Below are 27,683 nucleotides of genomic sequence, written 5' to 3'. Positions count from 1 at the left end.
AGAGAACGTGCTGATTATGCTGCAGAACACTGGGGAGCAGTAGCAGGGGTTGTATGAACTAGTCGACTTCACTATAGTGACTTTTTATGCCTGTCATCGACTAGTCGCTGTCACGTGATAATGACCGGCAAGATGCAGTCCACGGAAAAGACAGCAGCCTGCTGTCAGCAGGTGACAAGCTCCTGCGCTCGGGGGGGGGGGGGGGGGGGGGGGGCAACGCACTGTGCCAGACCGTAGGTACTGACACGCGATCGTTCATGTCGGCTCATTTCCTTTAATGTTTTCTGTTTTTTATTTGCACCTGATGTGTTTCGCTGCTGTGGAGCGGGGCGCATCACCTTGTCCTCCGACGCACCGATCACTGATGCAGCCGCCAAGCAGGGAGCACTCCGCTGTTTTTGCGGTCGGTAGATCTTTTAGAACTGCAGTTCAAAGGTAACTCATAAGGTGAATATATATAAACCCAGGTAGCAGTTTTTCTTTAGGATTGAGAGGAGATGCAGGAAGATAATAAACAGAGACAGGACAGAAAAATAGTCAAATAAAAACAAGTTAGTTTTTGTACCTGGTGGTTGCAACAAACAGACACCATTGAAGGTCATCAGAAGTGAGGAACAGAAAATGAAATAATTATTTTAATGTTTAGAGCAGCAGGAACTCCGAGAAGCTGCAGGCGCATCAGTGAGTTTGTGGCCGCTGCGCAGGGGGATGGGGGAGAGGGCTGAAGCAGAAACTACCGTTGTTAAAAAAAATGTGTTTAACTTTGAAAATGTGGGCGCAATTTTAATTGTCAAAAACTCCAGCGAACCATTAGTTCATTTTGCTCAAATAGAAATAGAGGCCTGCCTCTAATTCTGGCCCTCCTTCCAATAAAGGCCTGGAGCTTGATGAGCTTGGGTCAAATACAGGCCCGGGCCTGTATTAGAGGATTTACGGTAGTTATAAGCTGCAATATCAGCAGAAGCTGCCAAATTTGGCATTTTTACAACCAGGAGAAGAAATGTCTTCATGTTTCTGCCAAAAGAAAAAAAGTGTGATGCCAAAGACCAAAGGCTAGTGTCTTCTAAAGTTCAAAACAATCCATGAATTTTTGAAACCGTTTTAAAATGGCAGCAAAATGTACTCGGACTCATTAGTAGCTCATCAGTCCTAAAAGATGTAATATCTATTTCTCTCAACAAAGGCTGTTCACTAGATTTACACAGAAAATCACAAAAATATTTTCTAAAATCCTAAACTGGTTAAAAAAAAGAAGACCTGGAGCATGTTGTTAGACTTTTAATCTTTTTTTTTACGTCACAAACATAGTTTTAATGAAAAAAATGATAGTTTATGTAACAAAGTCTGGAAAAGGAAGTCTTAGGATGCATTTGAACCCATTTAAGATCGGCTCTAAATTTAATTTTGCTCACAAATTATTTATTCGTGTTTCAAAAGCAGGCGGCGATCTCCTTGACGTTTAATGCCGGGTTGACGGCTGAGAACTCTTACGTAATCACACGACAAAAACTGTGTTGACGGCAGCAATCAGAGACCCTGTTTCCGTTGTCTTCTCTTTCATTGACCCTTCTTTGTCCATCCTAAAGCTTTGTGAGTCTTACTGTTGTGTTCTTTCCATTTTACAGGCCAGCTGGAGAAGTGCAGGAGTTACTCTGGCAGAGGAGCACTGTGAGGATGCAGCGTCTAAAAATGGACAAACCATCTTCTCTTCATCGTCCTGAACGCTAGATATAAATATCAAACTACATGATATATTGTAATGTTTGTACAGATACTATTCTTTAGTGCTGAGACAGGAAATAACTAGTCTGATGTAAACATGTTGATTATGGTGTTTTATTTTAGCAGCTGCTGATTTGTTGATACATTTGTAGAAATATGACTCAATAACAGATTCAAAAGGCTCATGATGAGCTTTAAGATTGATCCAAAACTTTTAGCATCTGGTCCAAAACAAAATTAATGTCAGTAAAATTTACACAAACCTCAAACAATAACAAGTCTTGACCATCGGGATCTAAAGTCCTCATGGGGATCTTTAGATTACTGCAATTAATCAGAATAAATTCATTTCTGACAGCTCACTTTAGCAATAGTTGCTACAACAGATATAAAATGTTATTCATAAAGAGAAATAATATGAAAGCTGTTTAGTTGATTGTTAGGCTGCGCAGTGAAGGTAAATCTGGGATCTTTCTGCATGGAGTTTGCATGTTCTCCCTGTGCATGCGTGGGTTCTCTCCGGGTACTCCGGCTTCCTCCCACAGTCCAAAAACATGACTGTTAGGTTGATTGGTCTGTCTAAATTGTCCTTAGGTGTGTGTGTGTGTGTGTGTGTGTGTGTGTGTGTGTGTGTGTGTGTGTGTGTGTGTGTGTGTGTGTGTGTGTGTGTGTGTGTGTGTGTGTGTGTGTGTGTGTGTGTGTGTGTGTGTGTGTGTGTGTACATCATTGTTTGTCCTGTGTGTCTCTGTGTTGCCCTGCGATGGACTGGCTCTCTGTCCTGGGTGTACCCCACCTGATTGACCGTTGACCGCTGGAGATAGGCACCAGTCCCCTGTGACCCTGCATGGACAAGCGGGTTGAGACGATGGACGGTTAATTGTTAAGGTTCTTTATTATTTGAGGTTATTTTTTTTAGTCATTTTTTTACTTAAAAGAGCAAGCCACCCCCAAATCAACTTTTTATTTCTGATAAACTGTATAAATGTGTGTCTAATCGTGCTGCAGACACCTGTAATCAATAGTTTTGCACTTTGTGCATTTTAGTTAAAATTTTTAATTTTCTGCCTAAAACTGTCAGTGTTGTGCCGTTGTCAGGTAAAAACTCTGCACTGCATTTGAATTTAAATCTGCCATCGCTATTGGCTAAGAGGTACCCTAGAACGTTAGCTGGTACCATATGATGTCACAATGTCGTTGTGAGCCTGTGTGTGTGTGTTTGTTAGAGGCTCCGCCCTCTAGGTCTGCTAGGCAACAGCATTTGTTGCATTTTTCAAACAGGAAGTGGGAGTGGAGTACTACTCTGGTAGGGGGTGACTTGCTCTTTAACTAACATAAAATCAAATTGTTGAAATGCTGAATTCTTCTTGTTCCTGTATAAAAATCTCATTGGTGCAAACGTAGTTGCAGCAACTTGTTCGAATAGCACGTCCGGGTGCGTGGCGGTTCTGATGAGTGCACTTATATAATCGCACATATGGGAACTGATGGTTAATTAATCACATTTTACCTCCTTTTGTGTCATAGAAGCTAAAAGTGGATGTCACGTCTTTTCAACATTTATGAGTTTTTCTGTCAGATCTGGTCTCCTTTTGAATCATTTATGCACCAGAACTGATTACATCCATGCTGTTGCTTTTAGTTTGGGGAATACACCAGTTCTGCAGACTTTTCCTGGCTCCTGTGATTTTATTTTATTTATAAATGACCTAATTATGTGTTGGTTTCATTTATCAGGACTGCATGTTCCAATATTCTTGAATTTAGTTTAGAAATAGAGAAACATGCACAAGTGATCTAATTCTAATTTGACATTTAATTATAGAACATGATCAAATAATCTCACCCTCTTCATTATCCAGACCAGGAAAGAGAGGGGATAATATAATGGAAGATAAAATTAAATTAATGTAATAATAATGTAAGATAATATCATTACAATATTATTCAAGCATCTACACACACACACACACACACACACACACACACAGAATAGAACTAGTTTTTAGAATCAGATTACAAATAGCAACAAAAGTCTCTTCTTAACCAGTAGTGATGGGAATTCCGGCTCTTTTTAGAGAGTCGGTTCTTTTCGCTCAGCTCACCAAAAAGAGCCGGCTCTTTCGGCTCCCAAGTGGCTCCTCAGATTTTCTGTTGCGTAGAGTACATATATAACCAAAATAATGCAAAACTATATGTAAAATGATTTACTAATGTAAAAAATGCAATATATCAAATATTTATCATGTCTATGGATTTAATAACTGAACACTTTAAGAAACCTTCACTTTCCGACTGCTGGCGCTCATTTTCTCACCGTCTTCGTCGCACTCTCCTCTCTCTCGCTCGCCTTTTTCCTCCTCCTCATTCCCTCTCGTCTCCCTCCACCCGCATGTGCTCTGCTGTGTGTCTGAGTCTGATCCTCCCTCTTCCCCGCCCCTACTGCTCTGTGTGTGGACAGTCTGGACACGCAGTTACACATGTTGACCAATCGCCTGTAGCTTTCACCAAGGCAAGAGGGGAGGGGGGAGGGGACGGCTCCCAATGACGAGCTGGCTCCCGTCGTTCACGTCAAAGAGCCGGCTCTTAGAACTGGTTCGTTCGTGACCGACACATCACTATTAACCAGTACTTTGAACAAGACAAACACAACGGTGTCACTATTACTGACCAAAAAATGCAAACAAAAATAGGATTTCTACATTTGTTCAGTTGTTTTTTTAATTTTTTTTATTTGATGACAAATTTAATCATGAGAGAATAATGAAGTCAAAGTCGTCTTTATATTTGTACAATTTGATTAACTGGCTGCAAAAATATTTGCCGTGTGTTAACACACACACACACACACACACACACACACACAGGTGTTTGATGACATGGCTGCTTCCTATCATTAGAATGCAACAATTCAGGTTATTTTAAAGTAATTTTATTCAAATAAATATTGATGCAGCATCATGTTTCACATTTTTTAGCTGGTTACGTCAGTCTGAATCATTTATTATGCCCTGAAGACTTTAAAGAGCAAGTCACCCACCCCCAAATCAACTTTTTTTCTGATAAACTATATAAATGTGTGTCTAATCGTGCTGCAGACACGTGTAGTCAGTAGTTTAGCACTTTAGTGCATTTTAGTTCAAATTTAAAATTTTTTGCCTAAAACTGTCAGTGTTGTGCCGTTGTCAGGTAAAATCTCTGCACTGCATTTGAATTTAAATCTGCCGTCGCTATTGGCTAAGAGGTACCCTAGAACCTAGCTGGTACCATATGATGTCAGAGTGTCGTTGTGAGCCTGTGTGTGTGTGTGTATTTGTTAGTGGCTCCGCCCTCTCGGTCTGCTAGGCAACAGCATTTGTTGTATTTTTCAAACAAGAAGTGGCAGCGGAGTAATCCTCTGGTAGGGGTGACTTGCTCTTTAAAAGGGCATAATAAATGACCAGTTCATCCCTAGCAAAGCCTTTTTGTCCCTTACAGTGAACTTAAAACAACAGTTTAGGAAGTCCTACTGAATGGCATTTTTTCTTCATCTAAATTTGGACGTACTGATGGAAAACACAAAGACGCAGAGAGCTGCATACGACTAATCCAGAAACCATTACGGTCAATAAAGTCGTCTTCCACATAGTTGTAGAACACCAAACACATGAAATAATGGACCAAAACTAAAACATGTACTTCTGATGAATAATTCAGAAACTTTCCTTATTCTTGCAGGTTTTGTAATCCTCACCTGACCCGACGGTCACAAGTAGGACACAGAAAAAACAACAGAGCAGCCTCTGCTGTTTGGAGCGGAAAGTTCATTTCCTTTGCAAATTTTGTCCTTTCAGATGAATAATCTCTGTACTGCCTGAGAGGAACCTGGTTAATCTGGCTTTGGCCTTTACTTCCAGTTCATACTGAATCAGCTCGCTTTAGTTTAAGTATCTGAGCTGCAGATAATTCACTTCACTGATGTTTTCTCCACACGCAACATCAAAAATATCTTAACGACATTATAGAGCAACATTTTGTTTCTGGAGCTCACAAACAAAATCAAATCTGTTTTATGTTAAAAGCTTAGAATTAAACACCAAACTTGTTCTAATTACAGATAATTAGCACCAGGGACTTCATTCAGATGTTGACAATGTTATTTTAATTACAGCATGTTTGCTTATCTTTAAGGACCCCTAGTGGTTCTTCCTACACATTACAACACAAACAAAGAAACAGCAGAGCCGAGATTCCAGTTCCAGTCTTTTATTAGATTTTTCCAGCAAAGACACAATTTAAATACAGAATAACAGAACAGTCCAACATAGAAAAGATAGTGATCACAGCTCCGTAGTGTTAATAATCTCACTTTGTGTCCTTCAAAACACCTATAATGAAATAATTAATGGTCTATGATCCTGCTGGAAAGCCGATCCTCGTGCTTCCAGAAACTGCAGAGTCATTGTAAATCAAAGCCGCCGTTCATTTGCCATGCAAGCTGAGCAGGGTGTGGTCGGGTTACAGTGACGCGCCATGGCTGCATGACAACTAAACCTTTTGGTTTCTCGTGGGAAACAGTGATACACCTTTCTGACACAACAGATCTTTGTCCATCCAGAGACCAACTTTTACTTGTTAAAAAAAAAAAAAAAAAAAAAGAGCATATAGATTATGAACCGAAACTCGGTCCAGGTAACATGACTCCAGTCTGAGTGTTTCTCTTAGACTGGAAAGGCCTCCGATGAGAGATGGCTAAGGCAGACGCAGTGATGCAGGTACAGAGTAAAACCCCATGCACAGTTAGAGGAAAACACTAAACAATCACCTCTGGAGTGGAGAAAATAACTGGAACTGAGAGGAGTGCTTGGAAAATTACAAATGTCATAAGAAAGCATTTGGAAAAACTGACATTCAAAATTAGGAGAAAAAAAAACTACTTTAGAGACTCCCTGCTGCCAAACCTTTAGCTGTGTAGTTAAATGAGAGTCTTTCCTACCGCAAATATAAAAATAACAGGGATCAGAACTCATTTTTCTTTATCTCATATTAACTTGAGATGAAGCTAGTTAAACGTTAATCTCCTGAAGGACTCGCATATACACACTCCACTTACGCAGACACAGCCTCGACGCCCAACATCAGTAAACGGTGTTTTGAAATGTGCGTTCTGCAGTGATACAACTACTTTACGACGATGCTGCCTCCGTCTGTGATGACAGATTTGGGGGGAAAACACAGCTGAGGGCTCAGGCCTTGCCCTCGGGGGTGAATCCACCATGACGGGGAAACCTGTCAGGCTCGTTTAACTTGTCTGACACAGTGGCAAAGATCTCAGCTGCATCGGTGTGCAAGGTGTAAACATTAGTCCAACCCTAAACCCCCAGGAAGCCAACGGTTAAAGTCAAAATCTGCTTATACGGCTCGACACAGAGACTAATGAGAAAAGTTTAAAAAGGGGGCGCGGCACCCATAACTGTGAGTTTATAGAAGAATTACAAAAAAATCTAAATAACCTAAAGAAATTACTTTTTTATTCTCACAGGCTAGGTTTGTAGGCCCAACCCTTCTTCAGTATGTTGGTCAGATTTGTATAAATGAGTTAAGAATACACGTGCGTTTAAAATCTGTGTAAAACTACTTTTTTTGCAGAGGAAGGAGAAGAACTACCTAAATAAGACTGAAAAGCTTAAATATATCCTGTTCTGAGCTGTTTAGTTGATGACACAGGCATGTGTGTGTGTGTGTGTGTGTAGAGAGAGAAAGTTTAGGTCTTCTTTTTCAGCTCCTCGAACCGCCGTGTCAAATCGTCAAAGTCGATGTCGTCTGAGGCGGTGGTGTTTCCGCCTACAGAGGAGGTAGGGAGTGTGTCGGGAACGGAGGGGAGCTCTGGCAGGGCGTTATCGAACACGCGAGGCAAAACACCAGGAGCTGCGGAGGGAAAACAAAACACCGTTCATCAGATCATACGCCTGTGGGGAAGCAGAACTGCAAAAGTCGTTTTACATAAAAACATGTTCACTACAGAACAGAAAAGATTTATCCTATTGTATTTGAAATATTTGTTATTTAAATGCAGATTTTTGCAGAACTCACCGACAGCCTGAGAAGGAATAGAAGGTTTTATATTTAGATCATCAATCTGAAACAAGAAAATAACTTAAAGATCCAATCCTTGTCACTGGGAAACAAAACATGGGTTGTTAGTAATGACAAACACAAGAAAATGCCTCAATAAAAGCAGAAACAGAGACAAACAGGAAGAACAGACTTAAGTGCAGCCGGCTGTTTGAGACCATCACCTTCAAAAGGAAATATTTAGGATGCAGGAGGTGGTTCAGACAAAAACACACGCAGCCATGCGCAGAGCAGCGGATCATCTCAGGGTTAGTTAAGAGTTTGTGCCGTACCTACAGTTACTGTGAGAATATATTTGTACACTGGCGTGATTAAAGTGGAGTTTTCTCTAAAGGTGTCTTTTCTTTTGGGTCATACACGAATCGCCGTCGCATTCAGAGACTCTTGGTTGGCTTGCTCAAGTTTTACCGGTGAGCTCTGAGAGGGAGCATTTCTGTTTCAGAAACGGTAAAACCGTTGTTGTTTTGGCTGCAACGTTCTTTCTTCTGGGCTCCATTTAAGTTCTGCGATCCTTTTATTTGTGTTACATTGATGTTTATTTGTTTATCAGGGTATCTGCAGGTTTAAGGGAGCCAAATTTAAGACTTTTTAAGACCTTTTTTAAGGCCACTTAGACCAAATTTAAGCTTTTTTTCCAAATTAAATTTAAGCTATAATTTCCAGCTATTGCCTGAAAATGGTGCTAACCACGTCACAAATGTGGGATTAGCCATCTAGTTACCATTAAACTTGCACTTCCCCATGGTGCAAGCTCCCACTAGCTTAACCAGCTAATGTGCTCATCTAAAAATAGTCCCCTTTCACAACCAACTGAATGTGTACGGTTCCGCTTACGCCAACATCGTACACAAAAAATGCTGAACACTAACTAGAAATTCACAAAAAATTTATAGAAATAAAATAATCTTGTTTATTGGGTCTTTGGTAATTTAAGACCTTGGAAACTGTATTTAAGGATTATTTGTCAATTTTAAGGATTTTTAAGGCCTTACATTTGGAAAAGCAAATTTAAGACTTTTTAAGGACCCGCGATACCCTGTTTATGCATTACACGTCTATCCACTGAAGTCAGTTTTAATTTGACTGGAAGATAAAATGTCTCAACCATCCACTGCTGTGCATAATGTTCATGCCAAGTCTCTTTTGGTATTTTTGTTACTTAATAATGACTCACAGCAAATACTTAAATATCCAAAAAAAGAATTAAACTAACATTTTTATGAGTGCAATTAGGAGAAAATAAATAAATCTCCCTGATCTGTGTAGAAAACAGGCTTTTAAAACAACTCTCCAACTGCTTTAGATCATAGAAAAGAGGATTAACTATCCGTAATATTTAATCATTCTTCCTTTCGGAGTGCAAGTATTGTTAACTTGAGCCCAAGAGTCTGCAGTTCAATCCGTAACTTTAACCTGAATATATTTTGGTGGGCAGTGAAGCTGATCTAAGATTGTGCCAGTCTCCAAATATAAACATGCCTCTTTAATTCATCTGGACAAAGCAGGCGCTTTCTGAGGGTTTGGAAAAGTATGGAAGGTAAAGCAAGCCGAACAAACTGTCCTTCCCTGAGTGATGCCCTGTCCGTCTGTCTGTCTGTCCTCCTGTTGGGACAGTAAGGGGGTGGGGCATGGGGACGTGAAGGACTCAGTCACTTACAGACTCGTAGGTAGGGGGAGAAGTGGGCAGCTGGGGGGGCTGCCCTCCTCCCATGTGATGCTGGAAGTTGTCGTAGGTCCCAACGGGAGGGTTAAAGGGCTCCTGAAGGAAAAGCAGGTTTAACAGAGGTGTGAATGAACTTTTACTGACACCACAGAGAAAATGTATAATTCAAATCATTTGAAGGGTGTTTAGGTGGGAAAAGTTTCCACTTTTACAGGATCGCCGCTTCAAATGATCTAACCTTTGCCTTTAAAGAGCAAGTCACCCCCAAATCAACTTTTTTTTCTGATAAACTATATAAATGTGTGTCTAATCGTGCTGCAGACACCTGTAGTCAATAGTTTTGCACTTTAGTACATTTTAGTTAAAATTTTAATTTTCTGCCTAAAACTGTCAGTGTTGTGCCGTTGTCAGGTAAAAACTCTGCACTGCATTTGAATTTAAATCTGCCGTCGCTATTGGCTAAGAGGTACCCTAGAACGTTAGCTGGTACCATATGATGTCAAAATGTCGTTTTGAGCCTCTGTGTGTGTGTGCATTTGTTAGCGGCTCTACCCTCTCGGTGTGCTAGGCAACAGCATTTGTTGCATTTTTCAAACAGGAAGTGGGAGCGGAGTAATACTCTGGTAGGGGGGTGACTTGCTCTTTAAAGGTTGCAACGCACAGCGATGGCATATTAAATATTACACTAATTGTTAGATGTGCACTTCATGAAGAAAAATGTCACATTTAAGCTTTTTAAAAAACAATTCCACTTAGTTGTGATAAAAAACAAAACCTGCTCACCTCAATTATGATGTACTGGTAACACGGGGCAACAGTGGATATAATAAACGGGATAAAAGGCAAAACTATCTTCGTGAGACTGAGACTTCTGCTGAAGTAGTCAAAAGCCAGGCAACAAGATTTTTTTTGTTTTTAATGAGTTATTTTAAAAAGCACCACTAAACATTGTACCTTTGTAAAAAACACAGTTAATGTCTTTGGTGTGTTCTTGCTGTGTTGAAATTCTAATTCTATCTTTTAGTTCTTTTTAAAACACAGAAAGGTTTTATTTACCTGCAATGTTTCGTTTGCGGCTGCAAACTTCGTCAGCGTCAGCCTGACGAAGTTTGCAGCCGCAAACGAACTAAAAGATGGAATTAACACAATTAATGGTCGATTCAAACAGGTGGGAGTGAGTGCATCAGTGGGATTAGATATATCTATAATTTCTGTAGTATCTCGGGTGCTCTTCAAGATCATAAATACTTCAAAAGTAGATATGGAAGAAAAAAGTCGAGATCTGAGGCACTCCAAAAAATAATTGATTATAATATAAGCTGACGCGTTTCGGTTGCATGCGACCTTCTTCAGGGCATCCAATTAATGATCGACTTGATCAAAAACTCATTTTCCTCTAGTTCTACACTCAAAAATATTTTTCTTTCAGCAATAAGAGAGGGAAAGATTCTCTTACAGCTCCTTTGGGAGGTGGATAGCTGAAAGGTGCAGGCATATGCAGGGGCATGGGCATGGGCATATGCATGGGCATGGCTGCAACAGGAGGAGCACCGAAACCACCACCTCCTCCTCTTCCATTCCTTCTGTCAGCATCAACATCAATCAGGTCTGCCTCCTCTCCAGGACACACCTCAGGCTGTGAGAAGGTTGGAGGGGATGATGATCAAACAAAATGCATGACATCATCCCTCACATGAAGTAAAATGGAATCCTAAAACTTACCCGGACCATGGCGTCAGGTTCATATGGCACATTGTAGTTCTTGGCGATCTCTATCAGGTAACGCTCAACTAAAATTTTGGGAGGAGCCTCCACGCTGAGTTTGTGCATCAGCTGTACAGAAAAAAAAAGATATCTGAACAGATGGCACCACAAGATTCAACAAAGGGTGCATGCATTGGGCAGTCACTGGAAAATTTTGCCTACCCTGTCGTTGACTGTTCCAATCTGGTTTGTCCTGCATAGCTTCCCGTACTCCTTGCTATATTTTGCACATAACTGGTCAGACACCTAAACACACACATCTTTCAGAATTGGTCTAACAAGACTAAATGGACCTTATTTGTTTGTTAATCTTAGCAGTTCTGCCATCTCTATTATATTGAAGTGGAACTTACAGTTTTCAACTCTGTGACCTCCGACTGGAGACGAGGCGCTGCCCAGATGAGCGTGGACACTGCTTCCTGTAAGCCTGGATCCAGTTCCCTAACAGGTGAAGGACAAAAAGGTGAGGATGGTGATAGGACACAGCAGATGACACATTTGTCCACTTGTGTTTGTTTCAGTTCTCACTTCATGGACTGAATGAGGCCAAAGCGAGTCAACAGCAAGTCACAGTAAAGCTCGAGGATCTCCATGGCTTCAACCAGATAGTCCTCCCTGATGATGTGCTCAACGCGGATCCGTGCTCGCTCATCTTTCCCCGATGACAGATAATCAGCTATCTCCTTCCTTGCCTTTTGGGCAAGCTCGGCTTCATTGGTGCAGGTGTGTGGAGAGAGATTAAATGTCATTGTTGGAGCAAAAAACAGGAATCAAAAGTTGTAACGATTAAAAACAGGGCTCACTTTTCTTTTTCTCAAGAAGTTTGAGTCGGTTTATGACCAGCCGGAGGTTAACTCTGAGCCTCTCTGCTTTGAATCCTCCTCCCAGCATGATGGCAGGATGTCTGTGGACGGGAGAGGAGGTAAGGACCAGAAACCCACACACGGAAACATCTGATCCACTGAGTCACCCCATCATGTGAGCTGGACCAACCCATCGCAACATAATGACACCACAGATTTACTCCAAACACGCACATAAACACATTAATTAATCACTGACTCGACTGAAACTACGCATGAAATATTCGCCAGGAAAAGTCAGTTAGCTTGACGGCTGCTAACAAGAAACAATGCTACTTTTAGCGTTAACATACTCCATGTTGTTGTTTCGCACCGTTTATTCAGTCACAACATTACAGATCGATAGTTTTAGAGCGTTCTACCTGTAATACAAACCCTATTAGCTGTTCTTCAGCCGGTTAGTGGTTATCTTCTCTGCTTAGCATCCGAGCACTAGCTAAGCGCTAATCAAAACAAATCATAAACTGGTTCAAACACTCAAGTGGTTTGGAGAATTTGATTATTTTAAAGCCAGCGACCGTAAACGGTGCGACAACGACTCACCGGCAGGTTTCAGTAACTCGTGGACACCAACTTATTTGGTTTTCTGTCTGTTGTTTTGTGGCTCCGTTCACTTCCGTAATATTAACGGGTTAACGTCATGGGGACTTTACACGGTGTGGGCGGGGCCTTTGAGTCCATTCCGGTCCATTCACGCGCCGGTGTGACCGTGCACGATGTGAAGCGCGTTCATCCGCGAGCCGCATCACCAAGCGGAAAGTGAATGCGTCAAGCATAAACCAAGCTTAAATGTGTCTGGGTGAGACCCCGTGTGACCCTTAAAATAAAAAAGAAAGAAAAAATAATTTTACAAATAAGAAACAACGGTTAGAATAAAAAAAAGTATTTTTTGGACATAAGCGTCCAGGGAGCTGTTAACACTATTGTAATTTTTGACTGGTGTAAATACAACTTCTTATTTTAGTTTGTACATAATTTCCTGGCATGAATGTGTCCTTCCGTTTTCCACACTAATTACATTTATATATGGAAGAGATGGCAACATATTATCTTCTGGCCTAACATAGTGAAAATATGATCTATCTTATTCATCTTTTACCAGATTCCAGTCAAGCACAGCTCTCAATTTTTGAGATATTTTTCCATATTTTCTTTTAGATGCATATTCTATATTACTGTCTTACACTGTTTATAATGTAAATAAATAAATAAACTTTTCATCCATCAATCAATCATTTTTCGGCCGCTTATCCGGGGTCGGGTCGCGGGGGCAGTAGCCTAAGCAGAGAGGTCTTCAAAGTATACTGCCCACCGATCCACAATGTCCCGAGATGAGGTCAGAAGCACTCCGTCCCCACAATCAACAGTGTTGGTAGAGCATTGCTTTCCCCCTCGTGGGCGCCAGATGGTGGACCAGAATCTCCCCAAACCCTATTCAACTCTTGTTCCATGGTTTCACTGACCTTTTCCCATGCCCGGGTTTTTGCCTCTATGACCACCCAGGCCACAAATGGCTGCCGGTACCCATTAGCTGCCTCTGGAGTCCCATAGGCCAAAAAGACCCTATAGGACTTACTGCCCATGCTGTAATTATCCACTAGGAGGCTCCTACCCAGGGGCGTGTCCAGGGAGTGGCCTGGGGTAGCACATGCCACCCTTGGAATCTGATTGGCCACCCCCAGGTGCCACCACACTAATTTACCTTTAAATAGGCTTTGCATTGTCTAAAAAAGGCTCGAGGATAAAACAAAAAAGCATAACCATTGGTGCCACCCATGCACAAAGTTGTGCCTCACATGGGCCACCCCATTTTAATAGATCTAGACACGCCACTGCTCCTACCTATCTGCTTTAAGTCAGATGGCCACTTTTTTTGGGCCAGGAAGTGTACTCCACCACATGATTTTCTCTTGATAAAGAACCTGATTCTTTTTCTGCATTTTCTGTTCTGGTGTTGCCCAGAAACAAGGGTGACTCTAGTCTACAGTATGTCCTTTTTTCTATTTCAAGTCAAGAAAACTTAAATCTAACGGTTTGAAAATGAGACCAAAGCAGTCCTGCTAAGTCCATGTTTTATTTTTTTAAATGTACCATCTCCTCTGCTCCCTAAAAATGTTCATATCAGTTCATGCAAAAGTCCTTACTACATTAATAATCCGGCAGAAATATTCAGATATTAAAAGTGCATTCAGAGAATCATCCCCAGAATGCACTTTTATTATCTAGCAGAAAGCAAGATCTCACAGTTTGAAAATAAAACTAGACATCTATGTAAATAAATAAGCTTTCCAAAGTTTTTACCTTATGGAAGAGCAAGAAATACCATTATCATGTTTTATTCCTGATTACTGGGATTGGTGGTTTTCTATTAACCAAATAAAACGCAAACAAATATGTGGACTTGATTTAATTATAATAAAAGTAGAAACATTTTACTCTGATCTTCAGATTACAGTAAAAAAGCATCTGTACAATGAAACAGTCAGTCGTTACAACTTGAGTTTGCTGGCAGAAACGTCCTTTTGTTTCTTCTTGGACGCCGTGTCTTTTGCACCCTTGATCTGGCTCTTGACTTGGTCCTGCAGCTGAGAGAAGAAGGCTTGAGAGGACTTCAGAGCCTTGTCTTTTCCCTCATCCTGAAACAAAACAAATGAATCATCTGTTAGATGATTGCACCGAGTTACCGTAGCATTTGTAGTGGTTTTCTGAGGAAACCTAAAAACTTTTACTTCAGAACAGATACAGGCAAAGCCCACTAGTCATCGTCACACATTGGTGAAATTACATCTCTGCAATTTATGGGGAGCAGTGAGCTGCAGCTGTGGCTGCGCTCGGGAACTATTTGGTGGTTTAAGCCCCAATCCAGCCCCTTAAAGCTGAGCGTCAAGCATGGAGGCATTGGATCCCGATTTTTAAGTATTTGATACGACCCGACCGGGGCTTGAACCCAGATCTCCCAGTCCCAGAGCGGACACTCTACCACTAGGCCACTGAGAGGATACTTTGATGTGACTCAAACTAATCTCCACCTTGAGTATCACGGCTTTGCCTCCTTTTGTGAGTTTCTTTAGGTTTTCCGTGACCTCAGCCTTCGAGAGCTTTCTGTTCTCCCCGGCTTTGCTGGCTTCTTTAAGCTTCTGTCTCTTTTCCTTCTCCTTGATCTTCAGACGCTTCACTTTCTTCTTCTGGCGTCTGTCGCGTTTCTTGTCAGTGGACGTCTTCTCGGTGTCGCCCAATAAATCTCCTGCTTTATTCTTCTCCTATGTTTAAAAGAAGCCTCTCGTTAGAAAGACCGTAAACCAAAACTGCCATAAATGTTCGTGTAAGGATGGACTAACCTTGACTTCTTCTGGGGCGAGCAGCGTAGCGTCACTCGTGCTGACTGGAGCCACTTCCTCCATCGTAACAGACGGTAAGTTAGAGACCACCTTGACCTCAGGAACAGGCTGTTCACAAACAGTCAGATCATTTACAACAGACTCCAGGGGATGATGGCATGCTTAACTTAATCAAATCCAAATGGATTTTTCAGGGAAAACTCACCGGTTTTGGTGTGAAGTGGAAGTTTGAGAGAGCGTCCAGCTTGACGAAAAGCTGATCCATAAGTTTTTGGATTTCTACGTGAGTCGGGTTCTCCTCCACCTCAGTCTTTTGCTGGAATGAGGAAAAATAAAACGATAGGGATGCTTTAAAAATGGTGCCTATTTGATAAACATAAAGCTTACTTCCCACTGGAGGCATCAGCGGCGCGGAACGGCAGCGGACCGTCGCTACTTCAAATAGAACCCATTATTGTCTACGGGGGGTTCCAAACCGGCCGCAGAACAGACATTTTCAGGTGTGTCCCAGAAGCAGCGCACCGCTAAAATTTGGATAACATTCTAGACAGAAAATTTCACACAGTTTCAGAGTAAAGCATCCGGTAAATTTCAAAATAAAAGACTATTGCAGCAATGTGATTTTTAATGCGGTGTTTTTCATGGCTTTAATCTTGCCAGTGGAGAGGAACATCATTTATGACATCAACAACTATATCAAATGCAACTTCCTTCTCCCTATTCTCCTGGTTTAATGGCAGGTGGCATAAACAAAACGACCTTTGAAGTCTCGAGGGATTTTGTGATTTTGCAAGTCCGGCGAAGAGGACTGCAGAGAATTCGCTCGGCTTTCCCAGTTTGGACTGAAGCACGCGAGTAAACCATTCAACACCACTGATGCCACTGGTGTAGAGAACCACCTAAAAGTAAAACCTGAGTCTGCTTGATGTATTCTTGCTCGTAGATTTCAGCGAGACTCTGTTTGCTCTTCTCCTGGTCCAGAGTTAACCTCTTCTTGTACTCAAACACCTCCTCTTTGGGTTTTTCTTTGCGAACCACATCATCAAATGCCTTAAAATGACAGAAAGGGGAAACATATATTTATTTTACATTAGAAAACATTCCCATCCATCTATTTTCAGTTGCTTATTCGGAGTCGGGTCGTGGGGGCAGCAGCCGATAGGCCTATTCTTTCCTCTGCCCAGCCACTTGGGCCAGCTCCTCTAGGGAATCCCAAGGCGTTTCCTGACCAGCCGAGACACATAGTCCCTCCAGCGTGTCCTGGGTCTTCCTTTAGGCCTCCTCCCGGTTGGACGTGTCCGGAAAACGTCACCAGGGAGGTGTCCAGGAGGCATCCTGACCAGATGCCTGAGCCACCTCTACTGGCTCCTCTCAATGTGGAGGAGCAGCGGGTCTACTCCGAGCCCCTCCCGAATGACCGAGCTTCTCACCCTATCTCAAAGGGAGAGCCCAGACACCCTGCGGAGAAAACTCATTTCGGCCGCTTGTATCCGTGATCTCGATCTTTCGGTCACTACCTAAAGCTCGTGGCCATAGGTGAGGGTAGGAACGTAGATCGACCGGTAAATCGAGAGCTTTGCCTTCTGACTGACTCAGCTCTCTCTTCACCACGACAGACCGGTACAACGCCCGCATCACTGCAGACGCAGCACCAATCCGCCTATCGATCTCACGCTCCAGCTTTCCCTCACTCGTGAGCAAGACCCCGAGATACTCCTCCACTTGGGGGCAGGACCTCATCCCTGACCTGCAGAAGGCATCCCACCCTTTTCTGATTCAAAATAAAATATGATACTGTAAAAATTTATCCTTTTCAAACTACATTTAACTCAAGTTACCTGGTCTTTAATTCTCTGTTTGATGATGTCTTCCAGCTGTAGTGTGGTTTCCTCAGTGATGGCGGGAGCTAAAAAAAGAAAACCTGGTTTCAAACTGACGTTTTTATAATCTGTAAATGTCAAAGTTAAAGCAGCAACATGGAGTTTTCCCAATTTCAGGAATGTGTAGTGATTTGTTAAACATCTGTACGAGTGATAGTTTGATGCCACTCAGCCAATAGAATTAGAGATCCGCTTACATACAGATTTTGGGCTGGACTGAAGAGTTGGCAACATTCTTAACAAACTTTAACTCTCCGTCGAAAGAGACGGAGACCGCAAGCTTGTGATTGGTCAGGACGCTGCGTCCTGTCTTCATTCGTCATCAGCACCGTCTTTGCCGCTTCAACAGTTAAAGAAGTATTTAGCGGCAGACACGGAGCAGATTGAAGAACGCATGGCGGAAAAAGTCTGTGAATATAAACGTTTATTCACCTGTGACCGAAGGAGTACAAAGATATGCAGCAGGCATTTTACTCGTGGACGGAAAAGACGAGAAACGTGGGTTGCGGATCTCACGAGGAGGTGAAGTGGAATGAGGGGCAAATTTGTTTGTGTTAAAAAACGTCTTTGAACTACATTAAAACAATGTAAACAGAAATGCAAATAAACTACGGTGGACCGGATATGTGACAGGATACCTCAGAATGCCGCTACGCCCTCTGCTGTCCTGGCGGGGAATTGTTTAGCAACAATCCCCAGCTGACTAGAAGTCTGAACGTAAAACGTCTGTCAGTGCGTGTGCGTCTCCTCCTCACGGAGCTGACGGAGACGTGTACATTAGGCTTTAGACCCGCTCCCATGTACTTTGGACTAACTTTTGCTGCCTTTTGGCCAGGACTCCCTTGTAAATGAGGTTTTTAATCCCAATGGGACCTTCCTAGTTACATAATGAATAAATAAAATAAATAAATGTTTTGGTTATTTGGTTTGAAGCAGACAATATTTTTCAACAGCTGGACTAGGGTTGTCACGGTGTGAAAATTTAACCCCATGGTTATTGTGACCAAAATTATCACGGTTTTCGGTATTATCGCGGTATTTTTTTAAACGTGTTACATTTTCAGACAACTAAATAAACCCTGTATGTCAGGAAAATATTGCCCTCAGTTTGTGTCTAAATTTTGCCTAAAATGTGTTATTTTGTAATTATGTTGTTTATTTGTTTACATTTTTCCCCTTTAGTCTTTAAAATACCAATATTTGCCCATAACTTCTTATTTTTTGTCTGTTTGATGTCATCATTTTAAAAATATTAGATCAGATGATACTCAGTACTCAAGTAGCCTTCTAATCAGATACTTTTTTACCCTTACCTGAGTAATAAACCCTAAATCAGGAAAATATTGTACTACCTCAGTGCCGCGCTCTCAGTCCACCAGGCGACGCCTCTTTCAGAAGTGTTTTCCTAACATGAAGTGTGGATGAAATAAGTCTCCATGGTCTCCACCCATGCCTTGTAAGTTTTGGCTTACTTTTAGCACCCCCTAGTCTCCAAAAAGTAGAACCAAAAATTATGTCTCCTCAGCCTTCCTTACTGTCTACAGGAGTGATTCATAACTAAATTAAATGAATCAGCTGTGTTCACGATCTAAAACATGGAGGACAACATGCTGGAAGCAGACTGCAGCCAATGGCATGTCAGCTCCACTTTACTAAGTCCAACAGAGACTGGACCGGCACTCTGAAGTTGCAAGTGTGATTTTTTTTTTTTGGCCACAGAAGGCGGTAGGGGTCTGACATTTCATTAACCCTGTGTTGTTTTAGCACATACCGACTCAAGAAAATGATTTACAATTATGAAAAAGTTGCATAGTTTGGTTTTAAGAAATCCACAGACTCAGAAGCGAACACCGGAAGGTTTGCTCACCCAGTCTCGATGTCTGCTCGAACTCCACGTCCTCCTCCAGCATGCTGTTCTCTGGACGGGACTGTGCCGTCACCTCGCCCGACAACTGCCACGGCTTCTCCGCCAGAGCCGCCTTTTCCAAATCTTGGATTTTCTGAGACATCTACAAGGTGGATTAAAAAAATTCCAGTTGATACCATTTTAAACTCTTGCAGGTAAACTGTGCGTTTTTTTGCAACAAAACAGATTGAGAGAGGTTAAGACTGATGTTCGTAAAAGAGGATGAAAATTGAAAGCAAATAAGAAAAGAGAGAGGAGTGAATGCGGGCTCTGGGGGCCTGTCTCCGCCTGGTGGAGGGTTAAGGCCCTGGCAACAGATTCCAACCAGAATCTCACTGGGCTGCATTTGTTAGCGACTGCATGAAAACACCAAATTATGAGAAAACTCTCATATTTCAGAATCACACTGAATTGGTGCACAAGACACACGTCATGTGGGGCAAACAAACTGCGACTGTTGTACAAAATGTCATGTATTTATAGTGATGCACCGAAGTGAAGTTTTTGGGCCAATAATCGATATCCGATATTAATATCACAGTTATGGCCAATAACCGATATACTGACATTAGTGCTTCTAAAATCAGCAGGATGAAAATGATTATAGCTGAATTGACGTTATTACGTACACACACCACACACATTTACGCTTCTGAGATGATTACAATCACTGTCACACGACTGAAACAGATAAACAAACGTAAACAAGATGGGAACAATACCGGTTGTTAATGTTGGCCAGTTTAATTTATCGGAACGATTTATTAAAAAATGACTGACATCGGCCGATACCGATATTGATGCTGATACATCGTGCATCCCTAGTAATTTAGTCAGAAAATGTCTCAATTTGTTTACAAATTCACCTCATTTTATTTGATAAACCCTCCCAAAGTAGTCTCACCATCCTGCAAACTAAAGTGAGAAGCAGCTAAGATGGATTCAACATGGGATCCAGATGCATGCGACGACTCTGGCACGAGAGGGAGTGTTTATCTGGCCGACATGTTTAAAACTCGAGGCGCACAAGAGCGAGGCCCTGAGACTCACAAGAACACCGTGTTTCAACCTCCCTCTGGGATGATGTTCACCGTTTGTCACCGACAGCAGCAGCTCAGAGAGATCCTGCTCCCGTCCAAGGCCCACCTTAAATCATCTGGACAGCTCAGAGGCTACAGGGCCTGAATTCATCAACCGTGTTTACGCACAGGTCTGTGTGCGTTTTGTGCTTAGAAACAATTTCACGCATTGTTTGGTATTCCCTATTTTGTACCTGTGTGTGAAAATATTTCTAAATGTAAGAACAGCTCTGAGCCTGCGTACAAACAGCATCTAGTGGTAGAACAGCAGAACTGCAACACTGAAGGTTTCAGTCATCCATGTTTGTTCCTCATCCAGAAATTATTTTAGCAATAAGTGACTGTGGCTGAAAAACGGCTTCATCACATAACGAATGCTAGCACCTGTGGCCAACAGGAAGCTGACACTGTAGCATGGCTGATCTCGTGTTATTAGAGGATTTGGTAGGGCATTCACTCTGGAGGGGACACGTTTTCCATGAGCGCACTGATCCTGAAGGACATCATTCCTCTTTTGGAGCAAAAAAAAAGCATGGGTCTGATACCGGTCCATATCAGATCGTTGACTACAAAAACCAGAACAAACAGAACCTGCATTCAGCCCCTTGGATATACAGGGAGTGCAGAATTATTAGGCAAATGAGTATTTTGTCCACATCATCTTCTTCATGCATGTTGTCTTACTCCAAGCTGTATAGGCTCGAAAGCCTACTACCAGTTAAGCATATTAGGTGATGTGCATCTCTGTAATGAGAAGGGGTGTGGTCTAATGACATCAACACCTATATCAGGTGTGCATAATTATTAGGCAACTTCCTTTCCTTTGGCAAAATGGGTCAAAAGAAGGACTTGACAGGCTCAGAAAAGTCAAAAATAGTGAGATATCTTGCAGAGGGATGCAGCAGTCGTAAAACTGCAAAGCTTCTGAAGCGTGATCATCGAACAATCAAGCGTTTCATTCAAAATAGTCAACAGGGTCGCAAGAAGCGTGTGGACAAACCAAGGAGCAAAATAACTGCCCATGAACTGAGAAAAGTCAAGCGTGCAGCTGCCAAGATGCCACTTGCCACCAGTTTGGCCATTTTTCAGAGCTGCAACATCACTGGAGTGCCCAAAAGCACAAGGTGTGCAATACTCAGAGACATGGCCAAGGTAAGAAAGGCTGAAAGACGACCACCACTGAACAAGACACACAAGCTGAAACATCAAGACTGGGCCAAGAAATATCTCAAGACTGATTTTTCTAAGGTTTTATGGACTGATGAAATGAGAGTGAGTCTTGATGGGCCAGATGGATGGGCCCGTGGCTGGATTGGTAAAGGGCAGTGAGCTCCAGTCCGACTCAGACGCAAGCAAGGTGGAGGTGGAGTACTGGTTTGGGCTGGTATCATCAAAGATGAGTTTGTGGGGCCTTTCGGGTTGAGGATGGAGTCAAGCTCAACTCCCAGTCCTACTGCCAGTTTCTGGAAGACCCCTTCTTCAAGCAGTGGTACAGGAAGAAGTCTGCATCCTTCAAGAAAAACATGATTTTCATGCAGGACAATGCTCCATCACACGCGTCCAAGTACTCCACAGCGTGGCTGGCAAGAAAGGGTATAAAAGAAGAAACACTAATGACATGGCCTCCTTGTTCACCTGATCCGAACCCCATTGAGAACCTGTGGTCCATCATCAAATGTGAGATTTACAAGGAGGGAAAACGGTACACCTCTCTGAACAGTGTCTGGGAGGCTGTGGTTGCTGCTGCACGCAATGTTGATGGTGAACAGATCAAAACACTGACAGAATCCATGGATGGCAGGCTTTTGAGTGTCCTTGCAAAGAAAGGTGGCTATATTGGTCGCTGATTTGTTTATGTATTGTTTTTGAATGTCAGAAATGTATATTTGGGAATGTGGAGAAGTTATAATGGTTTCACTGGTAAAAATAAATAATTTAAATGGGTATACATTTGTTTTTTTGTTAAGTTGCCTAATAATTATGTACAGTAATAGTCACCTGCACACACAGATATCCCCCTAAAATAGCTAAAACTAAAAACAAATTAAAAACTACTTCCAAAAACATTCAGCTTTGACATTAATGAGTTGTTTGGGTTCATTGAGAACATGGTTGTTGTTCAATAATAAAATTATTCCCCAAAAATACAACTTGCCTAATAATTCTGCACTCCCTGTAAACTGCAAATAACTACATAAAACGAACAGTCCGCTACTCTTGTGTTTTTCATATTTAATTTTAAGTGGAACCAATTTTCTTCATTTCTGACAGGATCCTCTCCTCTGTCCTGACTGCATTTACAACCTCTGCAACTTGTTTGGTTCTATTCTACTTCAGCAGCCAGTGCCGCGATCTTGCTTCCAATAATTTGATTTACAGGGATTCCCCTGGTGAGCTGAGGATGTGCCGTGACCAAATATTGTTAATTAAGGGCGTTTCTGCATGTAAACGACTGAACGGGCACCTGGGAACACACAGGTGGGATCTATCAACAGTTGATTGTGGAGGAAGGTGTGCATGAGTGGTTTGATGAATCAGGATTTTGGATTTTCGTAGGAACATTCTAAATGTCCTTCAGGAATATAGGAGAGTTTCTATGAATGAGGGCCCAGGTGACCTGACCTCTCATCCTGAAGCTTCTGCTGCAAAACAAGCCGTGGAGAAACTTTTACCTTTTCCTGCCGTTTCTCAAAAGATGATTTTAATTCGGATTTTTCTGAACTTGAAGCTTTTCCTCCAAAAATCTCCTCCATGTCCTCCCCCTCACTGCTCTCTTCTCCAGAGAGGTCAAAGGTCACCTTCTTGTGAGCTGCTTTGGAGCGACTTTCTTGCTCATCCCTGAGGAAAACATTTTTTTAATGAGTTGGAATTCACAGAACAAGCTTCCCCCCTCACCACAGCACAAATTAGACCCAGATCGACTCACTCATCGTTGTCCTCTTCATCACGATAATCACCATCTTCTTCTTCTTCCAACTCTTCTTCATCCTCTTCCTCACTCGCATCATCATCTCCATCTGACTGGTCATCAGTCTTAGCTGGTTTGCCCCCCACAGCACCAAAAAAGTCCTTGTACCTGAGATCTCTGGAGCTTTTTACCTGCTGTTAGAAAATAAACATTTATTTGTCTCTTCCATATGATCAGAGCCCAAAGTGATGAGTGATAAAATCATACCGCGTGTTTCTTCGGCTTTTTTGAGGACAGTATTTCACCGAGGTCAAAATCGTCATCCTCATCCGAGTGCAGGTCTTGGAAGTAGTCAACATTGTTGTCGCCATCCTCCTCTCTTCCTTCTCGCTTGTCCATTTCATCAAGAAATGACTCCATTTCTGACAGTTTGAAGAACTTATCGTCAACTTCTGAGGGAACCAGTTTTGTTTTGGAGCCTGCCCGTGCACTCGCTTTCTTCTTCTCTCGTTTCTCCAGAGCATCCACATCAAAATCTATATCCGAGTCATCTTCTGAGCCCTGCTCTGACCCTTCTTCAGCTTCCACAGCCTTTTTCTTTTGCATTCTAGGAGGAATTTTAATTACATTTTCATCATTATTCATTTCTTCTTCGCCTTCATCACCACTTTTTTCATCTTCTACCACCTCTTCCTCTGGCAGCAAAGTTAATGCCTCATCTGACAATGCTCCTTCAATAGATTTAGTGAAATATGTCAGCACAGCTTCATTCTGGAGCTCTAGCTCCTGCCAAATCTGCTCCTCGTCAAAGTTGTCCACAATGAGCTGAGCCAGCGGGCTGCCTTTACAATCTGAAGGCTCCTGGGATTTGTGGAGGTCATACAGGGTCTTCGTGAGGGAGGTAAATTCTGCTGCAGCACCATCTTGAAGGCTGAAAAGTAGAAAAACAATCAGTGAGACAAACGTGTTGCAGGGAAAGAGGTTCTTTTGAAAATGACCACTGGTTTGAACTCAGCGCAGCTTTCATCTGTGACAGCCAACTATCATACAACATCCATGCTGTTTACCAAAACTCATGATGGTGAAAATGGTTAGAAATTAATCATCAAAGCAAAATTAAATAAGGAAAAAAGGACAAAATCTTGGATATCATGCAAACAACCTTTGTCTGTAAATCATAGTTTTAAATGTTTTAGTTATATTGTATGGCAACATAAGCATTTAGGTCCTTAAACGAGAACAGACACATCCAGATCAAATTAGACCATAAGACTATGTGATCATTTTGAGGCACCACTGTCCAGTTACTTCAGATAATCTAGCAGGTTAATGTTATTTCACGGATGGATTAACCTCTCGTCTCACAATATCTCGAGTTTTATTATTATTAGCTTGCTGTACTGTTGGTGTCACTCAGCTACAGCCTTTAGTCAGAGACAGATCATAAAACCAAATAAATCCTAATTTTCGATATTAGCTGTCACCGATTGTGTCAAATCTAATAAAATGACATTTTCTTTCATTTAATTTAATAAAAAAAGTGACTCTAAATCTGAAAGAAAGCCGTTCTCAACTATTTTATTTAAATAAGTTTAACCTAACAGCTCTCTAAAGTATTTGCTAGCATTAGCATTTAGCTTTAGCCGATGATTGGTCAAGTAAATATCTCGTTTAAAAGAATAAAACTTTAGTAAAATAATGCAGAACACTCGCCTTAGAAAGTTTTCTGGTTGTGCCGTGTTAACATTTATCGTTTTGACACAATCCTCCAGTACGGCCCACATTTCTGCACCCGCCATGTTTTCCTACACATGTGTAGCCGAAAGTGTTGCAGGTAAACAGGCCCGACCAGAAACGCGTCCGCCGCTACAGATTGGTTCCTACGTAAAAACAAAATAATAATGAAAATGGCGACGTCGCTGCTGAAGGTTGCAGGTTTGTTTATATCGATAAAAGCTAACTGCTACAGTCAGGCTTCTCTCCGGTGCATTCTGCCTTGACAAATAAGAGTGTATAGTTGCCGATAGTTGCTCTCCAAATCGTCTCTCTCGACTTAAGCGCAACTCGCGATGTGTTGTGTTTACTTTCTTTTTGCGTTTTCAGGTTAAAAATGAGAAGATACAGTCAAAACTAAATGTTTTTATGAATACATTTCTATAAATATTACATTTCTATAAATATTGTCTGTCTTTCTATCGTAGTGAGTACCCTCAGTGACTTCCATTCATTTATGTGACTCCACTATGCCTAACTCATACCCATACCCTAACCATAACCAATGCTGATCTGTTCCTAACCCTAACCTTAACCAAAACTTAATTCACACCAGACCTCAAAAACCAACTGGTAAGCTTAAAAAAAACGAGGACCAAAACATGTCCTCAATTTGTGGGGAAAATGGTCAAAATGGTCCTCAGTATGTACACACACACACACACACACACACACACACACACATACAAGTATCTCAAATTAAAATATCTTAAATTATAAATTGTTTCCTGAATCATGTATGTGACACAGTTTAGTACATTTTTTAAATAAATTCACGTCTGTGGTACAAAAACATTCACCAAAACCGTACGTTTCATATCCCTGGTGCTTCCTGGATTTAAGGAGTTTTGTGTAAATATTAAACATTAAAATGTATCCGGAATATATCCATTTAAAGAAGTGATAGTGGTTTATTCAGTATCTAATGCTGTTTATCTAAACAGCTCAGCTCTTAATTATTTTTACATTATTTTTATTTTATTGTGTTTATTCAGTGGCAGGAATTTCCAGATGTTCTGGCGTTTCCCTCCTGAGGTCACATTCGACGACAGCGCCACTTCCTGGGTCTCTGTGGAAATTGGGGAAGCTGAACCATGTAGCCATTGCCGTCCCTGACATGGAGAAGGCCACGGCCTTGTATCGCGATGTGCTCGGAGCCACGGTGAGCGAAAAGGTGCCTTTGCCTGAGCACGGTGTCTACACGGTGTTCGTGGAGCTGGGCAACACCAAGCTGGAGCTGCTCCATCCTCTGGGGGAGAAGAGCCCCATCTCTGGTTTCTTACAGAAGAACAAGTCCGGAGGGATGCACCATGTCTGTATCGAGGTGAGAGACATCGACGGCGTGAGTCAGAAGACGCAACACATATTTACCCCGCTAATAACATACTGATTTATGCAACTATAATTAAACCACTGACATCTTTCCTGTCACATCAGGAGCAAAACAGTCTGCAGCACGGATACACCTTAGTGGACTAGTCCATAATAGTTCATAAAGGGTTTGTGTGTAATTTTGTGAAATTAAAAGAGGTTAATGACGGGTGATTTTGTGTTGACGCTGTACTTTTCCCACTCAGAGGTTCAATAGGGTAGTAACCCAGTGATTCTAGTTAGATTAATGATTAACTACGTTTTCCGCCTGTTTGCAGGTAGATGACATTAATGCTGCAGTGGCCGATCTGAAAGCAAAGAACATCAGAACTTTGTCAGCGGAGCCGCGAATAGGCGCTCACGGGAAGCCGGTCATGTTTCTCCATCCTAAAGACTGTGACGGGGTGCTGGTGGAGTTAGAAGAAGCGTGAACGTCGGGGACCGAAGACGCCTTCGTGTCCATTTACTCCATCATTACTTAGATGATTGCAGGGATGCGAGTGCTGATTGCTGGTTGTGATGTTCCTGTTTTGTTCTGGCTTAGGTCTAGTGTGATGTGTGACCATTTCTATAAAAGCTCTTGCAAAGCATTGCTTAGGGATTCTTTCGTGGGTGTGTGCTTGCTTTATTGTCTCTTCATTGTCCAGCAACAATCTAGTAACATGGTTTCACACAACAGCATGTTTTACAGCTCATATTTCAAATACGGATAAACAGTACCTTGCACATGTTCCAAGGCATCTTTTATTTATATCGAACACTTCATACAGAGAAGCAATTCAAAATGTTTTCCAGGAGCAAGAACATAAAACAGCAGATTTTAAAATGTAATTTAAAGAGCAAGTCACCCCCAAATCAACTTTTTTTCTGATAAACTATATAAATGTGTGTCTAATCGTGCTGCAGACACGTGTAGTCAATAGTTTTGCACTTAACTGCATTTTAGTTAATATTTAAATTTTCTGCCTAAAACTCAGTGTTGTGCCGATGTCAGGTAAAAACTCTGCACTGCATTTGAAATTAAATTTGCCATCGCTATTGGCTTGGGCACATGGCGCGCGCACACACACACACACACACACACACACTGATGTGCTGTAAAAGAAAAACAAGTTGTAGAATGCTTCATGTTTAATCTATTCCGGAACAATAAGGATAAGAAAACAATTTCAAATGCAGCCCAAAAGCTTGTTAATATTTACCTCATTCTGTTTTATTTGTGACAGATTGAAAAATGTGAGTTTTTTTCTGGTTAGGGTTGACATCAGGGTTCTGATGTGAAAGTCTAAGCTGTAGACTAAGCTA

General features: G+C 41.8%; 4 protein-coding genes across 6 annotated transcripts in view; 1 reads left to right on the top strand and 3 right to left on the bottom strand.

The window, feature by feature from the left end:
• The window catches only part of LOC107381616 (large ribosomal subunit protein P2), a 129,465-nt gene that overhangs the window by 92,925 nt on the left and 8,857 nt on the right, over positions 1-27,683 (bottom strand). The gene's annotated exons all lie outside the window — the stretch shown is intronic.
• ist1 (IST1 factor associated with ESCRT-III) lies at positions 6,779-12,789 on the bottom strand. Its single transcript, XM_015953366.3, has 10 exons — positions 12,667-12,789; positions 12,064-12,164; positions 11,789-11,969; positions 11,614-11,701; positions 11,423-11,506; positions 11,219-11,329; positions 10,953-11,132; positions 9,491-9,592; positions 7,792-7,837; positions 6,779-7,626 (listed from the first exon to the last, which is right to left on the bottom strand). Exons 2-10 carry the CDS (start codon positions 12,149-12,151, stop codon positions 7,463-7,465), a joined length of 1,044 nt encoding a protein of 347 aa, XP_015808852.3. The 5' UTR covers positions 12,152-12,164; positions 12,667-12,789; the 3' UTR covers positions 6,779-7,462.
• Positions 12,135-26,968, top strand: mcee (methylmalonyl CoA epimerase). Of its 2 annotated transcripts, none has more exons than XM_015953373.3 (3): positions 12,135-12,182; positions 26,003-26,331; positions 26,657-26,968. In XM_015953373.3, exons 1-3 carry the CDS (start codon positions 12,161-12,163, stop codon positions 26,807-26,809), a joined length of 504 nt encoding a protein of 167 aa, XP_015808859.1. In that variant the 5' UTR covers positions 12,135-12,160; the 3' UTR covers positions 26,810-26,968. The 2 variants fall into 2 exon arrangements, with proteins under 2 accessions (XP_015808859.1, XP_015808858.1); XM_015953372.3 differs by lacking the exon at positions 12,135-12,182 and adding an exon at positions 25,065-25,169.
• On the bottom strand, positions 14,516-25,099 carry mphosph10 (M-phase phosphoprotein 10 (U3 small nucleolar ribonucleoprotein)). 2 transcript variants are annotated; one of them, XM_015953343.3, is made up of 11 exons: positions 24,948-25,099; positions 23,502-24,165; positions 23,253-23,428; positions 22,999-23,164; positions 19,209-19,350; positions 17,300-17,367; positions 16,374-16,511; positions 15,667-15,777; positions 15,462-15,569; positions 15,153-15,383; positions 14,516-14,759 (listed from the first exon to the last, which is right to left on the bottom strand). In XM_015953343.3, the coding sequence occupies exons 1-11, from the start codon at positions 25,031-25,033 to the stop codon at positions 14,613-14,615; spliced, it is 2,037 nt and encodes a 678-aa protein (XP_015808829.3). In that variant the 5' UTR covers positions 25,034-25,099; the 3' UTR covers positions 14,516-14,612. The 2 variants fall into 2 exon arrangements, with proteins under 2 accessions (XP_015808829.3, XP_015808831.3); XM_015953345.3 differs by having other exon boundaries at positions 23,253-23,425.

Source organism: Nothobranchius furzeri, chromosome 9 (genome assembly GCF_043380555.1).
Source record: "Nothobranchius furzeri strain GRZ-AD chromosome 9, NfurGRZ-RIMD1, whole genome shotgun sequence".
Lineage (NCBI taxonomy): Eukaryota > Metazoa > Chordata > Actinopteri > Cyprinodontiformes > Nothobranchiidae > Nothobranchius > Nothobranchius furzeri.
The sequence above is the reverse complement of the archived record's forward strand: the minus strand, read 5'-3'. Positions and strand labels throughout refer to the sequence as shown.

Bases quoted from the DNA above. Each gene is read 5' to 3' on its own strand.
- mcee (XM_015953372.3), top strand. From the start codon at position 25,136: ATGAAAATGGCGACGTCGCTGCTGAAGGTTGCAG. The intron at 25,170-26,002 runs GTTTGTTTATAT...GTGTTTATTCAG, and splicing joins GTCGCTGCTGAAGGTTGCAG to TGGCAGGAATTTCCAGATGT. The intron at 26,332-26,656 runs GTGAGAGACATC...GCCTGTTTGCAG, and splicing joins TGCACCATGTCTGTATCGAG to GTAGATGACATTAATGCTGC.
- mphosph10 (XM_015953343.3), bottom strand. From the start codon at position 25,033: ATGGCGGGTGCAGAAATGTGGGCCGTACTGGAGGATTGTGTCAAAACG. The intron at 24,166-24,947 runs GCGAGTGTTCTG...TCTACTTTTCAG, and splicing joins CAACCAGAAAACTTTCTAAG to CCTTCAAGATGGTGCTGCAG. The intron at 14,760-15,152 runs GTGGAGATTAGT...GTTTTGTTTCAG, and splicing joins GCAAAGCCGTGATACTCAAG to GATGAGGGAAAAGACAAGGC.
- ist1 (XM_015953366.3), bottom strand. From the start codon at position 12,151: ATGCTGGGAGGAGGATTCAAAGCAGAGAGGCTCAGAGTTAACCTCCGG. The intron at 11,970-12,063 runs GTGAGCCCTGTT...GCACCAATGAAG, and splicing joins ACTTCTTGAGAAAAAGAAAA to CCGAGCTTGCCCAAAAGGCA. The intron at 7,627-7,791 runs GTGAGTTCTGCA...TTCCCTCCGCAG, and splicing joins TATTCCTTCTCAGGCTGTCG to CTCCTGGTGTTTTGCCTCGC.